General features: G+C 45.1%; 1 protein-coding gene across 1 annotated transcript in view; it reads left to right on the forward strand.

Moving 5' to 3' along the window:
- Positions 1 to 16,292, forward strand: part of cabin1 (calcineurin binding protein 1) — a 60,136-nt gene that overhangs the window by 27,715 nt on the left and 16,129 nt on the right. The window contains exons 30-31 of the mRNA XM_030766563.1: positions 3,189 to 3,302; positions 15,873 to 16,036. Of these exons, the coding sequence (XP_030622423.1) occupies positions 3,189 to 3,302; positions 15,873 to 16,036 (278 nt within the window). The remainder of the gene's footprint in view (positions 1 to 3,188; positions 3,303 to 15,872; positions 16,037 to 16,292) is intronic.

Genomic DNA, 16,292 nt, shown 5'->3' on the forward strand with positions numbered 1-16,292 from the left:
ATTCAGACTCGGCAAGTGAGAGACAATTTCATGTAACATTTGTGTCTTGATGGCACATAAGGTAACTTGCAGCCCTCATTAAGAGAAGCTGTGAAACTTTGTCAGTGATTTTGAAGTGATATGTATAAATTTTTTTTGTGTGGTTGAGTTTTGAGTTGAACTTGAGTGTCATTTGGCCTTTGAGTTCCTTCACGTGGAAATACTGACTCTTTGATACAGTTTACAGTAAGAGTGGTCACGGTGGAGAAATGTGTGGTATTCAGGGTCATAGTAATAGAAAAACCATTACTACTGTTACTGTTTCTGGGTCTAGTTTTACCACAACCAGTATTCCTCCCCCTACTACTACTGCACTATAGTTACAGTTGCTATTGCTACTGGTTCTAACAGTATTGCAGCTACTACTGACACCGTTGCTGTTGTTACTAGTCCCACCACTAGTGTTAGTGTTATCACTACTGCTGCCAACATTGCAATAGCTGTTTTTACTGTAAGCAGCAGTTTTGCTACTGCCAGTACTGCGACCAATAACAAACTTTATTTGCACAGTGTCGTGTCCAAATACAGTTTGTGAAGTCCTCAATGCTGTGGAAGAGAGAGAGAGAGAGAGACCGAGAGAGAGAGAGAGCAGACTTCATGCAGTGCTAGAACAGCTAGTCCTACGTTGTGTGAGATCAGGCAGTCTTTTTCTTGCTGTTCCTTTTGTGTTTTTTGGCTTCAGTTCCCACTGATGGACGGTATCGCGTTTCAGAATGAGATAGCGCTGAAGCATGACTGACTGGCTCGAGGGAACCGAGTCGACTTCATTGTTCCACTAGCCGCACAGAGGAAATTATGCTCAATGTGTCATTACTGTATCCATGACATGTCTTTGACTAGGAAATACAATAAGCATACAGCATTTCTCTCCCTCTCTCCCTTTCTCCCTCTCTCCCTCTCTCTCTCTCTCTCTCTCTCTCTCTCTCTCTTTCTCTCTCCCTCTAAAAGCTGCACAGTGAACTCTGAGAGAAGTAAAAGAAGTAACAGTTGGAGCGGTGCCTGCGAGCTTGTCAAAGACGTCATAACATGTGTGAGCTTCTTTTGTGCAGCGCAACGTAGCTGAATGGCATCTTATTTTGGATTTCATTTTGAATGACAGCTCGCAGTGTTCCAATTTTAAGTGGTCTGTTTTAAAATCGGTGAAGCCAGAGGTTTGGTCAGTGAGCATGTTTGGTAATATCGGTTGTGGTCTCTCGCTAGAATATTGATGTGACTTTTGGGTGTTTTGTAGTGTGGTCTGGCCTGCGGCTATGGGCTGCAGCTGTGTGTGTGTGTGTGTGTGTGTGTGTGTGTGTGTGTGACAGAGAGAGAGAGAGTGCAGTTGTGTCATGAGAATGATATTGACCTTATTTGGCTGTACAGATTAGCAGTGTTATTTAGTCACATTATTGTACAGATAAGCCATGACTTTACAGATGCATTTGTAACTTTTTTTCTAAGCTGCAGTACAATTTCACCTGAATGTATTTAGTTTGTAAAAGATGTGGATGAGAAAAGTTTGATACCATAATTTTTCTTTCTTTCTGTCTGTCTGTCTCTGTCTGTCTTTCTTTCTTTCTGTCTTTTTTCTTTCTTTCTTTCGTAATTTTTTATTTAGCTGGCAGACTTATTCAGAGTGGCTTTCAAAAGAATGTGAGTGGGATAAGCCCTGCAATCACAGATCCTCACAAACAAACCCGCTGATACAGCTCATAGACCCCTTCCATGCAAGTCTGAGTGTTATGCAATGGACAGGCCCGTCTCTGATTGGTCAAAACGGCATTCCATTAGTCACAATAAGCACAACAGGCAAACCGCCGGCGTATGATAGACCGTTATAAGTGGCGGACAGCTGTCATTTCCGCTTTGTGAGTGTGGAATGATGCATTTTATGATTGGGCGTTATTTAAACCTCAATCATTTTAAACATGTTTATTCTAGAAAGACAGCCCTACCCTGGGGCTGTTCTTTGGAACTAGGTTCTGCATAGGTTCATCAAAAGTGTGATGTACAGTGAGTCTGAGTGCAGTGTCCCCGTCCCTGAGCTTCCTACACTGGTCCCTCGTCTCTCTGATGGACAGGAGAAGAGCAGCCACAGTGGCATGGCATCGTAACTGAAGGCTCAGTTGTGGTATCTTTACATTCATTAACTGCACATGAGCATGTGTGGGCCTCCCGCCTGACATTGATTGACACATATCGCCCGTGCACCGTTGTCATGGTTCCTGTGTGTGTATGTGTGTTGTAATGAGCACATGCCAGGTTCATGAGGGGTGTTGTGTGCTGTGATGTCACGAGCTGATATCAGGATGCCGTCGGTCAGGCCGGAGCCATGGAATCACGGCCCTGCTTTCTCATTGGCCGGTTTATGCGTTGCTAAGGGTTACCAGGGAGGACACTCCCTCAGGCCCCCCCCCCCATGAATGCACTGTCACTCTGACAGGAGCCATGTCACCCTGATCTACTGTTCTCACCTCCACTTTATCAGTGATCAGATGATGGTGTGTGTGAATATGTGTGTGTTTGGATTCTGTACTTTTCTGTACTTTTTTGTTCATGAGAACAGTAGTTCTGTCCAGTGACGTCTCTGTGCTTTGTATTACGGGTGTGTGACTGTTCTAATTCGTACTGTTTTATGAACTCAGATACTTTTGTCTTAACTGTGAGCCCGTTTTTGTCTTTTATTGCAGTCAGTTCAACTTTGCTGAATGTGTGAGATTAACGCGCGGCGTCTGGTTGACTGTTTCACTGCTTTGTTGTTAAGAAAAAATTAACTCGAACGTGTAGAACATCCTCCTGGAGGTCTCTTTGTTGGAACAGATGCTAAGCAGCATGTGTTTGAGGTGTGTGTGAGTGTGTGTGAGTGTGTGTGTTATGAATTACCTGTGTGGGAAATGGGTTAGCGCGTGCTGTGATGCAGAGCAGTGGGTTTGTGAAGAGACAGAATCTGTCATTAGAGAGGCGATGGGTCATTACTCACTCATTCATTTCAAATGGATGTTTTTTTTTCTTCTGTTTTCTTCTCTCACTTTGTATACATACAGCCAAAACCCGTAGAACTTCATAGGGCTAGCACCCCCCCCACGCGCACACGCACATGCACACGCACACACTTACACACGCTCAGTTCAGAGAAACTAAACTGAATATATTTTGTGCTTTTTCCACAGAACCTGCAGTGGGCACGAGACGTGTTGCTAGGAAGCAGTGTCCCATGGCAACAGCTGAAGCACATGCCAGCACAAGGGCTTTTCTGCGAGAGGAACAAGACTAATCTGTTCAATGTAAGTCTCCCGTTAGCCTGCCTGGCTACAGCGCTAATGCTAACCCAGGCCTTTTCTCTTGCGGTGAGGTCTGGGCTCCCCGTTAGCCTGTGTACTGACCATAGTGTGTTACTGTGCGAACAAGGGGGGAAAAAAGGGGCTGAAACCTTTTTTTTAAAAAAAAAAAAAGAAAATTCCCTTCTCTTTGCTGTATATATATGTATCTAATAACGGCACGGTTTTTATGGTTTTGTATACTTTTCTGGTCCATGTAACAGGAGTTATATGCAAGTTTGAAATTTTAAATAAAATAATCCTAACTCTGTCTTTGTAACTGAAAAACATGGGCTCAGAGGGAGGTGTCTCCATCGTAGGCACTAGTTTTCACTGCAGTGTTTGCATGTGGATCCTGGTGTAATGATTTCAGTTTGGTTTTATCTCCTGATTTTAGATTCATCATATGAGTGAAGGTTTGAAATGGAAACTGGTTTTAAGGAGACTCTTCTGTAAATGTTAGAGAAAGTTTGTTTAAGGAGGTTCATCTGTGGACATTTAAAATGTCAGTTGGTTTGAGAGGGTTTTGCCATGGCTGATTTGAAGACGGCCTCCTAGTTTTTGGTAAAACCGTTTGTGTGTGTGTGTTTGGGTACAGATCATTAATTATTTAAAGAACTTTATGGCCAACAGAATTGGGCTTAAATTTGGATATAAATTGATTTTCCTTGACATTCACTGTCTGTGATAACCAAACTCTGGATCTGGAGTCTTATGTTGAGATGTTTGTGTGAAGATGAAGAAGTTTCTGTTTAAATGGATTTGAAGTTCTCCTCACACTCACCATTTATGCACAGCAGCAGCACACACTCTCTCTAATATTTAATGAGAATGATCAGGAAAATAGTCTCAGTGCTGGATTCTATGGATTTTATTTCCAGCTGGACGCCAACCATCTTTCCAGCTTTGTGTTTAGTTCAGAGAATTGAGCCCAGGACTGGAGCATGTTCGTGTGTGTCCTGTCTGTGTGTTTCTGGCCAGACACGTGTCGGATTCACGCTAGTTTCTCTCTCTCTCTCTCTCTCTCTCTCTCTCTCTTTCTGACTGTAGCAGTGTGAAATCCCCGCGGAGGCTACCCAGATTAGCATTAGCTTCCTCCCCCTTAAAACATGCCCACGGCCACAGCAGACCTCTCACGAGTGGGTTTTCAGGTCTTTCTCCACCACATGTGGGAGGCAGATGGTCTTATTAGTGTGTGTGTGTGTGTGTGTGTGTGTGTGTGTGCGTGTGTGTGTGTGTGTGTCTGTGGTCATCATGGAGACAATCTCTGTGAAGTTCCACATTCCTTTGAATTGAATTATTTCAGAATGTTCTTTTAGAGTAGATGTGGGGTAGAGATTTGTTTTTGTGCGAGTAACCGATTAGGCTACATTTTGTTTGCTTCGATGGTTACATGTAAAAATACTTTATTTGAAACTTGTAGAAATTTATTAACCTGAAACACTGTAATAAAGCACACTGTCTCAGCTTCCCAGTGTCTGTAGAGAGAGAAACTGCTCTCTCCATGTGCTTATGTCTGTATGGGGTGAGACTGTAGCTTCAGCTGGCACAGTCTCAGACCAGACTGGCAGAACTCACACAGGTGGGCTCACAGTGGGCAGTGCCAACCTGCTGCCACCTTCCCAGCAGGCAACAGATCCCTGCGCCACCTGCTGTGCACCCCGCAGGCCTCAGATCCCTCCTCCCTTCCCGGCGAGGAAACCCTTTCTTTTACCCCTTTCAGAAAGATCTCTGGATGCGTGGGTTTTTACACCAGAATGTTGAGATTTGTAGATTATAGCCTAATTCTGACGATGAAGGGATATTAATCTTTCTGTAACAGTAATTACTGCTAGTGTTTATGGGTATTCCAGTCTACGGTGAATAAACCTATGATAAGTGTGTCATTAACCACAGTAAATTATCAAAGGCAGTAGATTTTTTTTTTTACAGACGAATATTATTTTGTGTTTTTGAATAAAATTTCTCAGGTGGAAAAATAGCTATATTTCGAGTTGAAAGCAAAGAAAATTCAGTTAAACACAGAGTATCAATGTCTAAGGGGGAAAAAAAATGGAATTTAACATGGGTTCAGGTCCACTGTTCTGTTTCATGTAAATCCACGGAATGTTTGACTCAGGGTGTTCTAATGACATCACATAGAGTCTTAGAACCGTTGTGTCCTTTGACTGCTGTTCTTCTGTAGTGGGGTGAGGTAGAGGCACACAGAGGGAACTCCAGAGGGGCTGTATAGATTTCCAGTGCTCAGTCAGTTGGTGTAACTGGGACTGTGTTGGCAGCGTCATTTTTTGGGTCAGGCTGCCCTACTTAGCTGCAAGCCTTGGCCGGGCTAACAGTGCTGGGCGTTTCTACACTCAGAGTGGCACACTCAAAGACTAACTCTCTGATAGACAACCTGTAATGCTGCTTTGAGTTTATTTCAAGATTTGTCTGCATTCTCTCCATCTGTGGGTTTTAGATTGATGGACGGTGGGATTTGATGCTCTCTCTTGGTCTAATGGCCGCGGTCTATTACCGTTAGTAACCAAACATTCTCGTTTTCCCTGGACCCAAACAATTGCTCATCTCCTCCGACGAAAGCATCCGTAATGTCAAGTAGTATGTTGTCATAAGAAACTGGCCTTTGGCGGAGGCATAGGAGTAAAGGGGGGCACCCGTTTTCAGAGATCGCAGGGTATTGGAAAATATGAAGCACTTAGTAAAATCATTCACAGACATGCCTGTTGCCATCTGATTGCGTGCTTGCAGAAAGCTTTGAGTTCCTGACTCTTTGCTGAGGTTTGTGGTTTGGTCAGACACACACACACACACACAAACACAAGTTCGTCTTTATGTCCTGAATGGGAAGTTCTCCTTAACTTCTGTTTTACTGTAACTGGTCAATAACCACAATTATTTATTTATTAATTTATTTACTTATAAAACATGTGCGTGTGGGTGTGTGTTTGCACTTATGTACATGTAAATATAACCAAGCGAGAGTGACTAAAACATCCCCACTGGACCAATTTTTTTTTTTTTTTTTTCTCCAGGAATTTATGATTTTCTGGGGCCATTTGGTCCACACGATGCCACAAGAGCCTAAAGCACACACACACACACACACACACACACACTTTGACACAGACACATATGTGCTTACATACGCGCTCGCCCACTCTCGCGGTCTCTGGAAGGATCAGCGCTCTGTGAGTGCCATTTTGGCAGAGCCGCTGAACTTTGGGAGGATTTTCCCAGAGCGAACGGCTGCTCTGTTTTTCTCTGCCTGCACATAGCCGCGGCAGACGGAGGATTGGTTTAAACCTTACCGTCAGAAACGGAACGGTGGGGCTCTTCCACTCCCCCCCCCCCCCCCCCCCCCCCCCTTACCTAAACTCACCGCTAACCCTCTCAGACACATGACAAATAGCTCAGACCCCAAACCAGACAGAGAACATACAAATAGAACTCCCAGGGTTCCGTCTCCACGGAAACACAGATGTGATTGTGGAACTGACCTGTTGTAATGGAATGTACGTTCTTTTGTGTTGAATTCTGTATTTTCCGTTGCACTGTCAAAGGCCATTTCTTTGTGTGTGTGTGTGTGTTCGTGTGCGCGTGCGCGGATGCGTTTGCGTGTGTGGCGGCGGGGGGAGGGGGGCGGTTGGGGTTGTTATTCGTCCTATTGGCGTGTCATGGCTGCATAACCAAAGTTCCTTGCAGTTGTTTCAAACCCGTAAGCAGAGGGAGGGAATAGATATTTGACTGACAGTCAGTGTGACTCCCTGGCCTTGCCTGCACACAAATGAAACACTGGCTAGTATGACAGGATGACCTGTCTGTGTATGGTTTGGTCATTCAGTTCAAGTGTGATATAATTTCATTTCATTTGTTGCTGTATGGAAGCATAGGTATGTGCAGTTAAGAGTTGAATGTTTGAATGTAAAAATGAGAAAAACGACAAGTGCAAACCAAATCAACGGACGACGGCTGTGAGAGAGACATTTAAACAAACAAACAAAGATTTTTGTCTTTTTCTAAATAAAATAGAATATCGTTTAAGAGGTGAACGTCTGAGCACTCGTGTGTGTGTGTGTGTGTGTATGTAGCACTGGTGTGACGAGGGAGAGAGTGTGTTGTCAGTCATGCAGTATTTAGATATTCGCTGTGTAGATTCTCATCCCGTGTCTGTGCCGCTCTGATCAGACAGACGCTCTGGTTATTCTTAAGGCCCAGAGGTGTTTCCTTTGACCGCTGCCTCCAGTCCTTCTCTTCCTACAACCGCTCGGCCTTTCTCTCCTTCTTTCTTTCTTTCTTTTTTTTTCTTTTTCCCTCCCTGCTCTCGTTGTCTTAAAAAAATCTTTTTTTTTTAAGCCCAGTGAAGCGCACTGAGGTATGACAGAACATCACTTAAACGAAAGAGCGAGAGAGAGAGAGCGAGAGAGAGAGAGAAAAAAAGAGGTGTTCCCGGATACGGGTGTCAACAGCGCGGCTGACCCTGGGCCGTGAGCCATTGTTACCGTGTCAGCAGCGCCACAGAGGCACGGGAGACACAGAGGTGTTAGTGAGAAACGGGGGGGGGGTGGAGCTGGCCATGCACAGAGGAGCACACAGACACACAATCACGATCTGACCTCACCGACACAATTCGACCTCACCAACATGTCTGCCCTCCAGCCCTCAGGTCTGTGAGAACACAGACGCTTGACCCGAGCAGACATCACTCGTCCACATGGAAGCCTGTTCCGTCTGAGTGTTAGACACAGAGAAAACGGCAGGTTCCATTACAATTAATGCACTATAGAGTTACCCTTCAATGTACTGCTCTACTGTTGTTGATAGTAGCCTCTTTCTAGTGACTAAATGCTGTTGTATATAAAGCTATTTTAAGACCCGTATTTCCTGAGCAGGTGAGGAGTGTGTGTCTGTGTGTTTGTGCGTGCGTGTGTGTTGAGGAGGAAATACTGTGCTTGATCTATTACTTGGTTGCAGTGCTGTGTTGAGTGCAGTGGTGTGTTGAGTGCAGTGGTGTGTTGAGTGCAGTGGTGTGTTGAGTGCAGTGGTGTGTTGGGTGCAGTGGTGTGTTGTGTTCATGGCTTGGCAGAAATATCATCAGCAGTAAAACTTTGCCAGCTGAGGCTCCGCCCCCTTTGTCACAGTGCTGTCGTCAGCATGGTTTTACTGTTTGTTTTGTCAAAACAACAGGAAGTGGGAAATCCAGGTGTGCGTCTGTGTGCATGTGTGTGTTTATTTGTGTATGCGTGTGTGTGTGTGTGCGCGCGTGCATACGTGTGTGTTTGTCTTTGGTACACCACAAACACACATACATAAGAAAAAAGCAAACTGTAAGGGGTGGAATAGGAAAGGATGTGGTATCTTGAGGTACTTGGTGTTCCCTCCTGCAGTTTTCCTCTTTCTCTGTCTCTCACTGTCTCTGTTTCTGCGTGGTATTCCTTCTCAGAAATAACTTTCTCTCTCTCTCACCTCTCTCACTCACGTTGTTAATGCAAACGTCAGCTCACCTCGCAGTGAGGCTCTGTGCATGCCAGGTCTTGCTCTCTCTCTCTCTCTCTCCATCCCTCAACCCCTCCCTCTCTTACCCTGTTGCTTCATTATTCTCTCCCTCATGCTCTTTCCCTGTTTCCCTGTTGCTTGATCATCTCCACCCCACCACCCCCCCTCTCTGTTTGTATATGTTTTGTGTGGGTGTGAGCTGCAGCGCTCAAGAAGCTCAGCTTTGCTCCTATTGGCTAGCAGCATTCTAAAGGGGCCGGCTCTGTGGCTTGTGTACAGAGCAAGTACAGGAGAGCGAGAGAGAGAAAGAGAGAGAGAGAGGGGAGGAGGGGGAGGAGAAAGGAAAAAAAGCTGACTGGGGTCAGAGGAGAGCTCGAGCTTGAGAGAGAGAGAGAGAAAAAGAGAGAGAGAGAGAGCGTGGGCGTTTTGTTTTGCGATGGCAGGGCTGGAGAAAGATAGAGGAGATTTTGCCCGTCTGCCAGTTGCACGCGCGTTCTGTGGCCCCCGTCTCCCGCCTCCTCTCTCTGCTCCCATCACACACACACACACACTCATACACACACACACACACACACTCGCACACACACGCACACTTCTCCCCTGAACTAGGGGGGTCCTCACAGGGTTCGGAACACCAGCCTCACCTCACACACCCCAGCATCTCTTCAACAGAACACTCGCAACAGCCAAAAGGAAAAAGTGGAGTAGCTTTCATTTGGTGATGGTGAGTTCTCTTCCATTTTGATTCTCTCTCTCTCTCTCTTCTCTCTCTCTCTTCTCTCTCTCTCTCATTCTCTCTCTCTTCTCTCTTCTTTGGTTGTGAATTGAATGAGAGCTTGGGGAAGATTGAAAGTGGCAAATGGAATGTGTTTATCTTGGGGGAATTCTTCCGCTGTTTTGGAGTGGGACTCGGTAGCACAGAGGAGGAGTCTGGGAGCTTGTCCTGTGAAGAGAGACTGTGTGTGTGTGTGTGTGTGTGTGTGTGTGTGTGTGTGTGCAAGTGAGAGTGAGAGTGTGTCTGTAGGTGTGTGTGTGTGTGTGCACCATGTTCTTCCTCACTCTCGACATTGGTCAGAACGCACTCGTTCGTGATAGTTTCTCCTCAGATTGAGAGGAGCGAACAGTCAGAAATGGACTGGCAGATACAAAAAAAGTCAGGACAACCTTCTCCTCTCCTCTCCTCTCTTCTCCTCCTCTCCTCTCTGTTCTTGCACCTCTCCCTCCCTCCCTCTGTTCCTGGGGAAAGTTGTGATCAGTCAGGGCGTAAGGATGGTCGCGTGCTGAGAGTTGATGGACAGGTTTTCGTAGTTGCAGTGTAGTTTTACTGTAGTGTGGTGTGCTGACAAAGCAGTGTGTGTGCGCCTGCGTGTGCATGTGTGTGCGTGTGTGTGTGCGTGTGTTTGCCTATGTGTGTATGTGTGTGTGTCTGCTGAGGGTGGAGTGGGTGGGGGGCAGCGAGAACCCTCAGGAGAGAACTTGTGTTTTGACTGACATCTAATAGTGCTAGAAGACTTTAAAAGACCTCTTTGTTGTTTTTTTTTTTTGTTGTTGTTGTTGTTTTTTTGTTTCGTCGTAATAACATTGTTGTTTTTGTGTCGACTCACATGCTGGCAGTAAAATTCAGGTCATTTGAAACTGCTCTTCTGCCGGTGTGCCGCCCTCGCTGTAGTTTTATGCACTGTACACAAATCCCTGTTCTCAGACAGTCTATCACCCTGACAGAGACCGAGTTTGGTCTGGGGTTCTTTTATTCTGTGTATTTGTTAAGTTAGTGACTCAATAGCTGAAGACAGACTGCGTAAAATGATGCTGTGTTGGCACCGTGTTGGTTTTGTCACCATTTTCAGATTCAGTGAGAGTTTTAGTCTATTGACCATCATGCATGTGTGGTCTGGGCGGCTTTAAGCCGTGCCACTGGAAATAGTTTTAGTATAATTCACGACCGCTGGCCAAATTAAAGAAGGAAAAAAAAAAAAAGAAAAACGGGAGAATCGGGACAATGATGATGTTGTAAACATTGATTGAACCTCAGAAATCTGGTTCAGGATCTGCTAAAGATGAAGGCAGTTGAACTAATGAAAGGAGTGGAGATGTACCAGTTGCTTGTTTGTGTGTGATTAAATGCCCGTTTTTGTGAGGAACTCTGTTTGAGCCTTTAGGACTGAAATCACAAAGAGACACAGAAAGAGACTAAATTTAGTATCTGCTGTTCATTGGATTTTTGATCCTTTATAATTCAGGGAAAATGAAATTATCCGTAGGAAGAGGGAGAAGAAATCGTGGAGGAAAACTAAACGAATGCAGTCTACTTTTTGCGCGTGGCATTCTGGAGTGTGCAATGCAGGACAAACACGTCCAGGAACCCCACAGGTATTTCCCAGTGCTTTGATGTGAATGGTGAAAAGAGCGGGTTTTGTTTCACCGCCAAAAAAAAACAGGAGAGACCTGCTGCCTGTGCAGCACGTCCGTTACACTGCTCCCTCTGTGCCTGCAACTGTGTAGTCATATATCAGCTCTCACACAACACATGGTTAAGAGTGCACATACAAGACATGATGCATGGCTTATCTCATGGTATGGAAGAAATGCAATACACACACACTGGTGTGTCTACACTTTGTGTGTGCGTGTGTGTAATTTGATAAATTAATTTATAAGAAATCAACTGGCAGGAATATGACAGATGAAAGGGGATGAACTTAAGTGAAAACGCTAAAGGAGGCTGAAGTGATGGTGTGGTCTGAGAAGAGTGTGTTCAGGGTTCAGACAGCATATGGTCCCGTCTCACTGTTAGTCTCCACTCGCTCCCCATGGGAACAGGCCCCTCGCATCTCAGGAGACTAGAGCCGTCCTTCTGTGGCTCACTCTCTCTCTCTCTCTCTCTCTCTCTCTCTCTCTCTCTTTCTCTCTCTCTCTCTCTCTCTCTCTCTCTTTCTCTCTCTTTCTTTCTCTCTCTCTCTCTCTTCCTCTCAAACTAAGGGGATTCCCTTCAGAGACCTGGGGAAGACACACACACACAGACACACACATACACACGCATGCGCAGTGTCTCTGTCACGTTCGGTGAATCTTCTGCTATTAGCAGAAGAGGGAATGACATTTCACCCGTCTGTCTCTTTCACTCTTTCTTCTCTTACCTCTCTTTCTTCTCTGTCGTAGCTGGGGAGACAGCTGATAAAGTGGCTGATTCGGGCTGAATTATTGATGGCTGCATTGTCAGAATCCTTGGTTTGATGCCTGATTAAATGAAGAATTGTCAATTGCTTGTGATGTTGTAACAGCATTATGTAGGTCATTAGCCCGCATCCCCTGCACGCACGCACGCACGCGCACACACACGCGCACACACACACACATGCAGTGCAGTAAACGGAAAAATGAATAACTTTATTTGCTCGTGAGCAAGGCTAAATTGAAAGTGTTGTTTGTGGTTTGAAATTTCCAACACAGAGGCATTTTTTGCGAAGTGTCATTATTGCTTTCGACTGCATCATTAAAGCAACAGAAACCCACTGGTAATCTAGACAGTCACTGTTTACCACAAAAGTCCAGTCATACTGAACTGCAGCCGCCAACAACAAGAGATTGTTCTCAGAATACGCTTCTAATGAGGAGGAAGTTGTTCTACATGCCGCGTTTCATCTGTCCGAAAGAAAAAAAAATTCCCAAGCTTTCCATCTCTTCATGCAGGTGCTGTTCTTGTCGAGCTCCGTAGGCCTATGTCTGATGAGGACCAGTATGCAGTTATCCCCAGCTACAAGGATGCTCATGGTTATAATCGTAATATATTAGTCAACACAGCCAGTGGAATGTATCAGGCCAACACCTGCGTTGTCCTGTCGCGAGTTGTTTTAAGGTTAAAAAAACAAAAAAAAAACAGTGTAAATCTGAAAAACTTTTTCATTAAACGTCCGGATGAGTACATTTATTTCATTTATTTTACGAGTCAAATCTGGCCATGTTTATTGGCAGTACTGAGTGTTCCTTGTCCAATAAGATCTTTATATCTGCTGTCCTTAAACCCAAGCCTCTGATTGGCTGAGAGGTTGTATGTGGTAACCGGCAATGGAAAGCTGCTTGTTGGTGTGTGTAGTCAATCTCTCTGGTGTGGTTGGAAACTGCTCATTTTTCCGAGGCTGTGTCAGACACCAAACCATGCTTTGTGTTCGTCTCACGTTCACACCTAACCTATAGTCTGCAAAACCGAACCCACTTCCATGAGAAGGCAAAGTCTCTGCGGTGCATAAAATCGTTTATGAGAATAAGATGGTTTCTGTTTGTACCATTAACATTGGTTTGGTGTAATGAAAGAAAAAAAGAATTCCCTACTTAAGAGCTCCTGTTTTTATTCTCGCCTTTTATGAATGTGAACAGTGAGAATGTTTGTGATAATTGTTTGGGTTTTTTTTTTTTTTCATGCTCCCTTAAAATGAAATATTCTTTTAAATATTCTTTTTGACTGTGTCACCAAGAACACCGGCAGTGACAGAAAAACAGTGCAGTAGTGTGTCATGAGGCATTAAATCTGTTTGATGTGTATAATCTGGCCAAAGCCGTGGAGCTTGGGTGGGTGTGTGTGTGTGCGTGTGTGCGCGCGCGCGCGTGTGTATGTGTGTGTGTGTGTGCATGTGTGTGTATGTGTCTGTCTGTCTGTCTCTGATAGGGCAGGAGTCAGTCGTATAACTCTTCATCTGTGAGAATGTATTCCTCCCTCTCCCCCTCCCTCCATCTCTCTCTCTCTCTCTCTCTCTCATTCTCACTTCATCTCTCTCACATAACTCTGGTGTTGGATGGGAGGATTTGGGTAATCCATGTGTGGTCTCTCTCTCTCTCTCTCTCTCACAGACACAAACACCACTCTGTGTGTTTGTGTTTTCCCTGGCTGCGTTTGGATGTTGGTGTCGTCAGGTTGTTTGTGTCGAATATTCCACCATCATCATATTTCACACATTTTGTGCTGTCTGTCTCTGCATTCAGCTTCACCTGCATCAGCCTACTTACTCTCACATCCCAAAGCATAAACAGTCCTATTCACACAGTGGGCACCTTCTTCATGTCTGCTCTGATAAACCACACACACACACACATTGTCCCTCCACACATAAATACACACAAAACACTCACACGCAGAGTCTCTGGCCACACACGCGCACACACACATGCGTTTAACAGTGGGATATGGTTAGTTATAATGTTAGACTTATCAGTGAGGGTTTCTGTGTTTGCCATGCATGGTGAGAGCATAATTGTACATTTAACGTATGGAGGTTGGAACTGCTCTTTTCATCTGGTTCTCTGAATAACTCAGGATTACCACAAAGCTGGGGAAATCATTTTTGATGATCGCCTCATTGCTGATCCCCTCCACCCCCACCCCCACCCCCCACTCTCTCTCTCTCTCTCTCTCTCTCCCTCTTTCTCTTTCTCTCTCTCTCTCTCTGTCTCCCTTTCTCTCTCTCTCTCTCTCTCTCCCCCTCTGCTTCCTTCCCTCCCTCCTTCCCTCCCTCCCAACCTCTTTTGTCTCCTCCCACAACAATATCCAGTTTATCCACTCATTAGCAGGCTCTAAATAGATGGATGGATTCACACACAAATGGGCTGCTCTCTTTCTCTCTCACTCTCTCTCTCTCACTCTTTCTCTTTCTCTTTCTCCACTCTAATTGTTTCCTGATGCCGTGTGTTGAGGGTAGTAATGCGGCAACAGTTAGCAGCTGTAGCACTCGTCCTATGTAAATAAACACATCAATGCTTAGATGAGCCAATCGACCTCTCTCTCTCTCTCTCTCTCTCTCTCTCTCTCTCGCTCTCTGATGTGTCGGTGTAGAGCTGGTGAGAGGCAGCCCAGGGTTGTCCTGTTTCGCTCTGTCTACCTTTGACTCTGTCCAGGCTCCTCCACATGCCATTACCTACAGCCACACGGAATGTTCAAACATGGGCGCCTGCCAACCACAGCCATTTTTCTCTCTTTCTTTTTTTCTGTCTTCTTTCCCCTCACATTCCCCCTTTCTTGTTTTCATTTCTTTGGCAAACACTATAGCTGGTCATATTTTGGCAGAAACGTAAGCCCTGTTTGGCCTGTAGGCAAACACACACACACACACACACACACACACACACACGCACGCTTTCATTATATCAAAACGTTTCTGGACACGTCTGGAAAAATTGTGTAGCTGTCTCTCATTGTCTTAGTGCTGAGGGTTATGGTTTGTTTTTATTAGAACAATTTGTTGCACCAGTTCTACTTGTCACAGAAAAGAGTCGTCAAATTCCTAAATCGTTCTCTGTCGGACGCCAGTTTTCTGATGCACAAGTGTTTGCGTGGGACTGTAATCAGTTTGTTTGTGTGACATATCCCTTCATTATTAAAGTGTTAACTGCTGGGTTTCTATCAGTAATTTCTGTTTTGTTATGTTTTTTTTCTCTCAGTCAGTTTTTCCAGTAGTGTCTTGTTTCAGAATGTTCCAGATTCTCCCTTCCAGCTTTGAGCATGGAATGAGAGAGAACGAGATGGATGAGATTGGATGGAAAGATGAAAAGAGAGATGGCGTGAAGCTCCTCTCAGAGCAGATTGCTTGCTCTCTCTCTCTCTCTTTCTCTCTTCATGCCTTCCTTCCATGGCTAAAGACCAAGACATCAAGGGTGCCTGTAGCAGACTCTGAATGAACAGATGGTCCTAAAACGATAATATTTTCCCTCCTTTCTCTCTCTCTCTCTCTCTCTCTCTCACTCTCTGTCTTTCCTCCAGTCCTTGGCAGTATCCACAACCTGTCGTCAAATTACCACCTTTCAGTCATTTCCCCAGAATCCTCTATGTGTCCACTCGTTTGGTTCTGATGGAACAGAGCGAAGCGTAGCCTTCAGAGCGTCGCTTTTCGGTCGTAACAGCTGTGTTTTTGAAACGAGACCCCGGCGAACCTGACGAGCGAGGCCAGGTCTAAGCCCGGCCGCGGTGACAGGGCACGGGTTGTATTAACGGTGGTGGTTTTGTGAGTGGAGGTACAGTGATGTTCTCTGTCTGTCTCTCTGTGCGTCTCTCCTCAGGGCATCTGGCGTATTCCAGTGGATGAAATCGATCGTCCGGGCAGTTTTGCTTCTCACATGAACAGGTCCATCGTGCTGTTGTTGGAGGTGTTGTATCAGCTTAAAGACCACGACACGCTGCTCAAAGTCTCCTTCATGCTGCAGAGAACACCCGACCAGGGAAAGTACGAACACACCACCTCGTATCAGCTTTCATCTTCTCATTCACACCATCTCTCTCTCTCTTTTTTTTTTTTTTTTTCCATTTTTAAAGACCTCTGTATATTATACACCCTCATTCACTCACTCACTCACTCACTCACTCACTCACTGTCTCTCTCCCCCTCTCCTCTCATGTTTTTTGTTTTCTCTCTCTCTGCTGTGGATATTTTTTTTTCTGGACAATGCCCTTTGCTGATTTTGGGGTTTTATTGACTTTTT

This window comes from Chanos chanos, chromosome 1 (assembly GCF_902362185.1).
Source record: "Chanos chanos chromosome 1, fChaCha1.1, whole genome shotgun sequence".
NCBI lineage: Eukaryota > Metazoa > Chordata > Actinopteri > Gonorynchiformes > Chanidae > Chanos > Chanos chanos.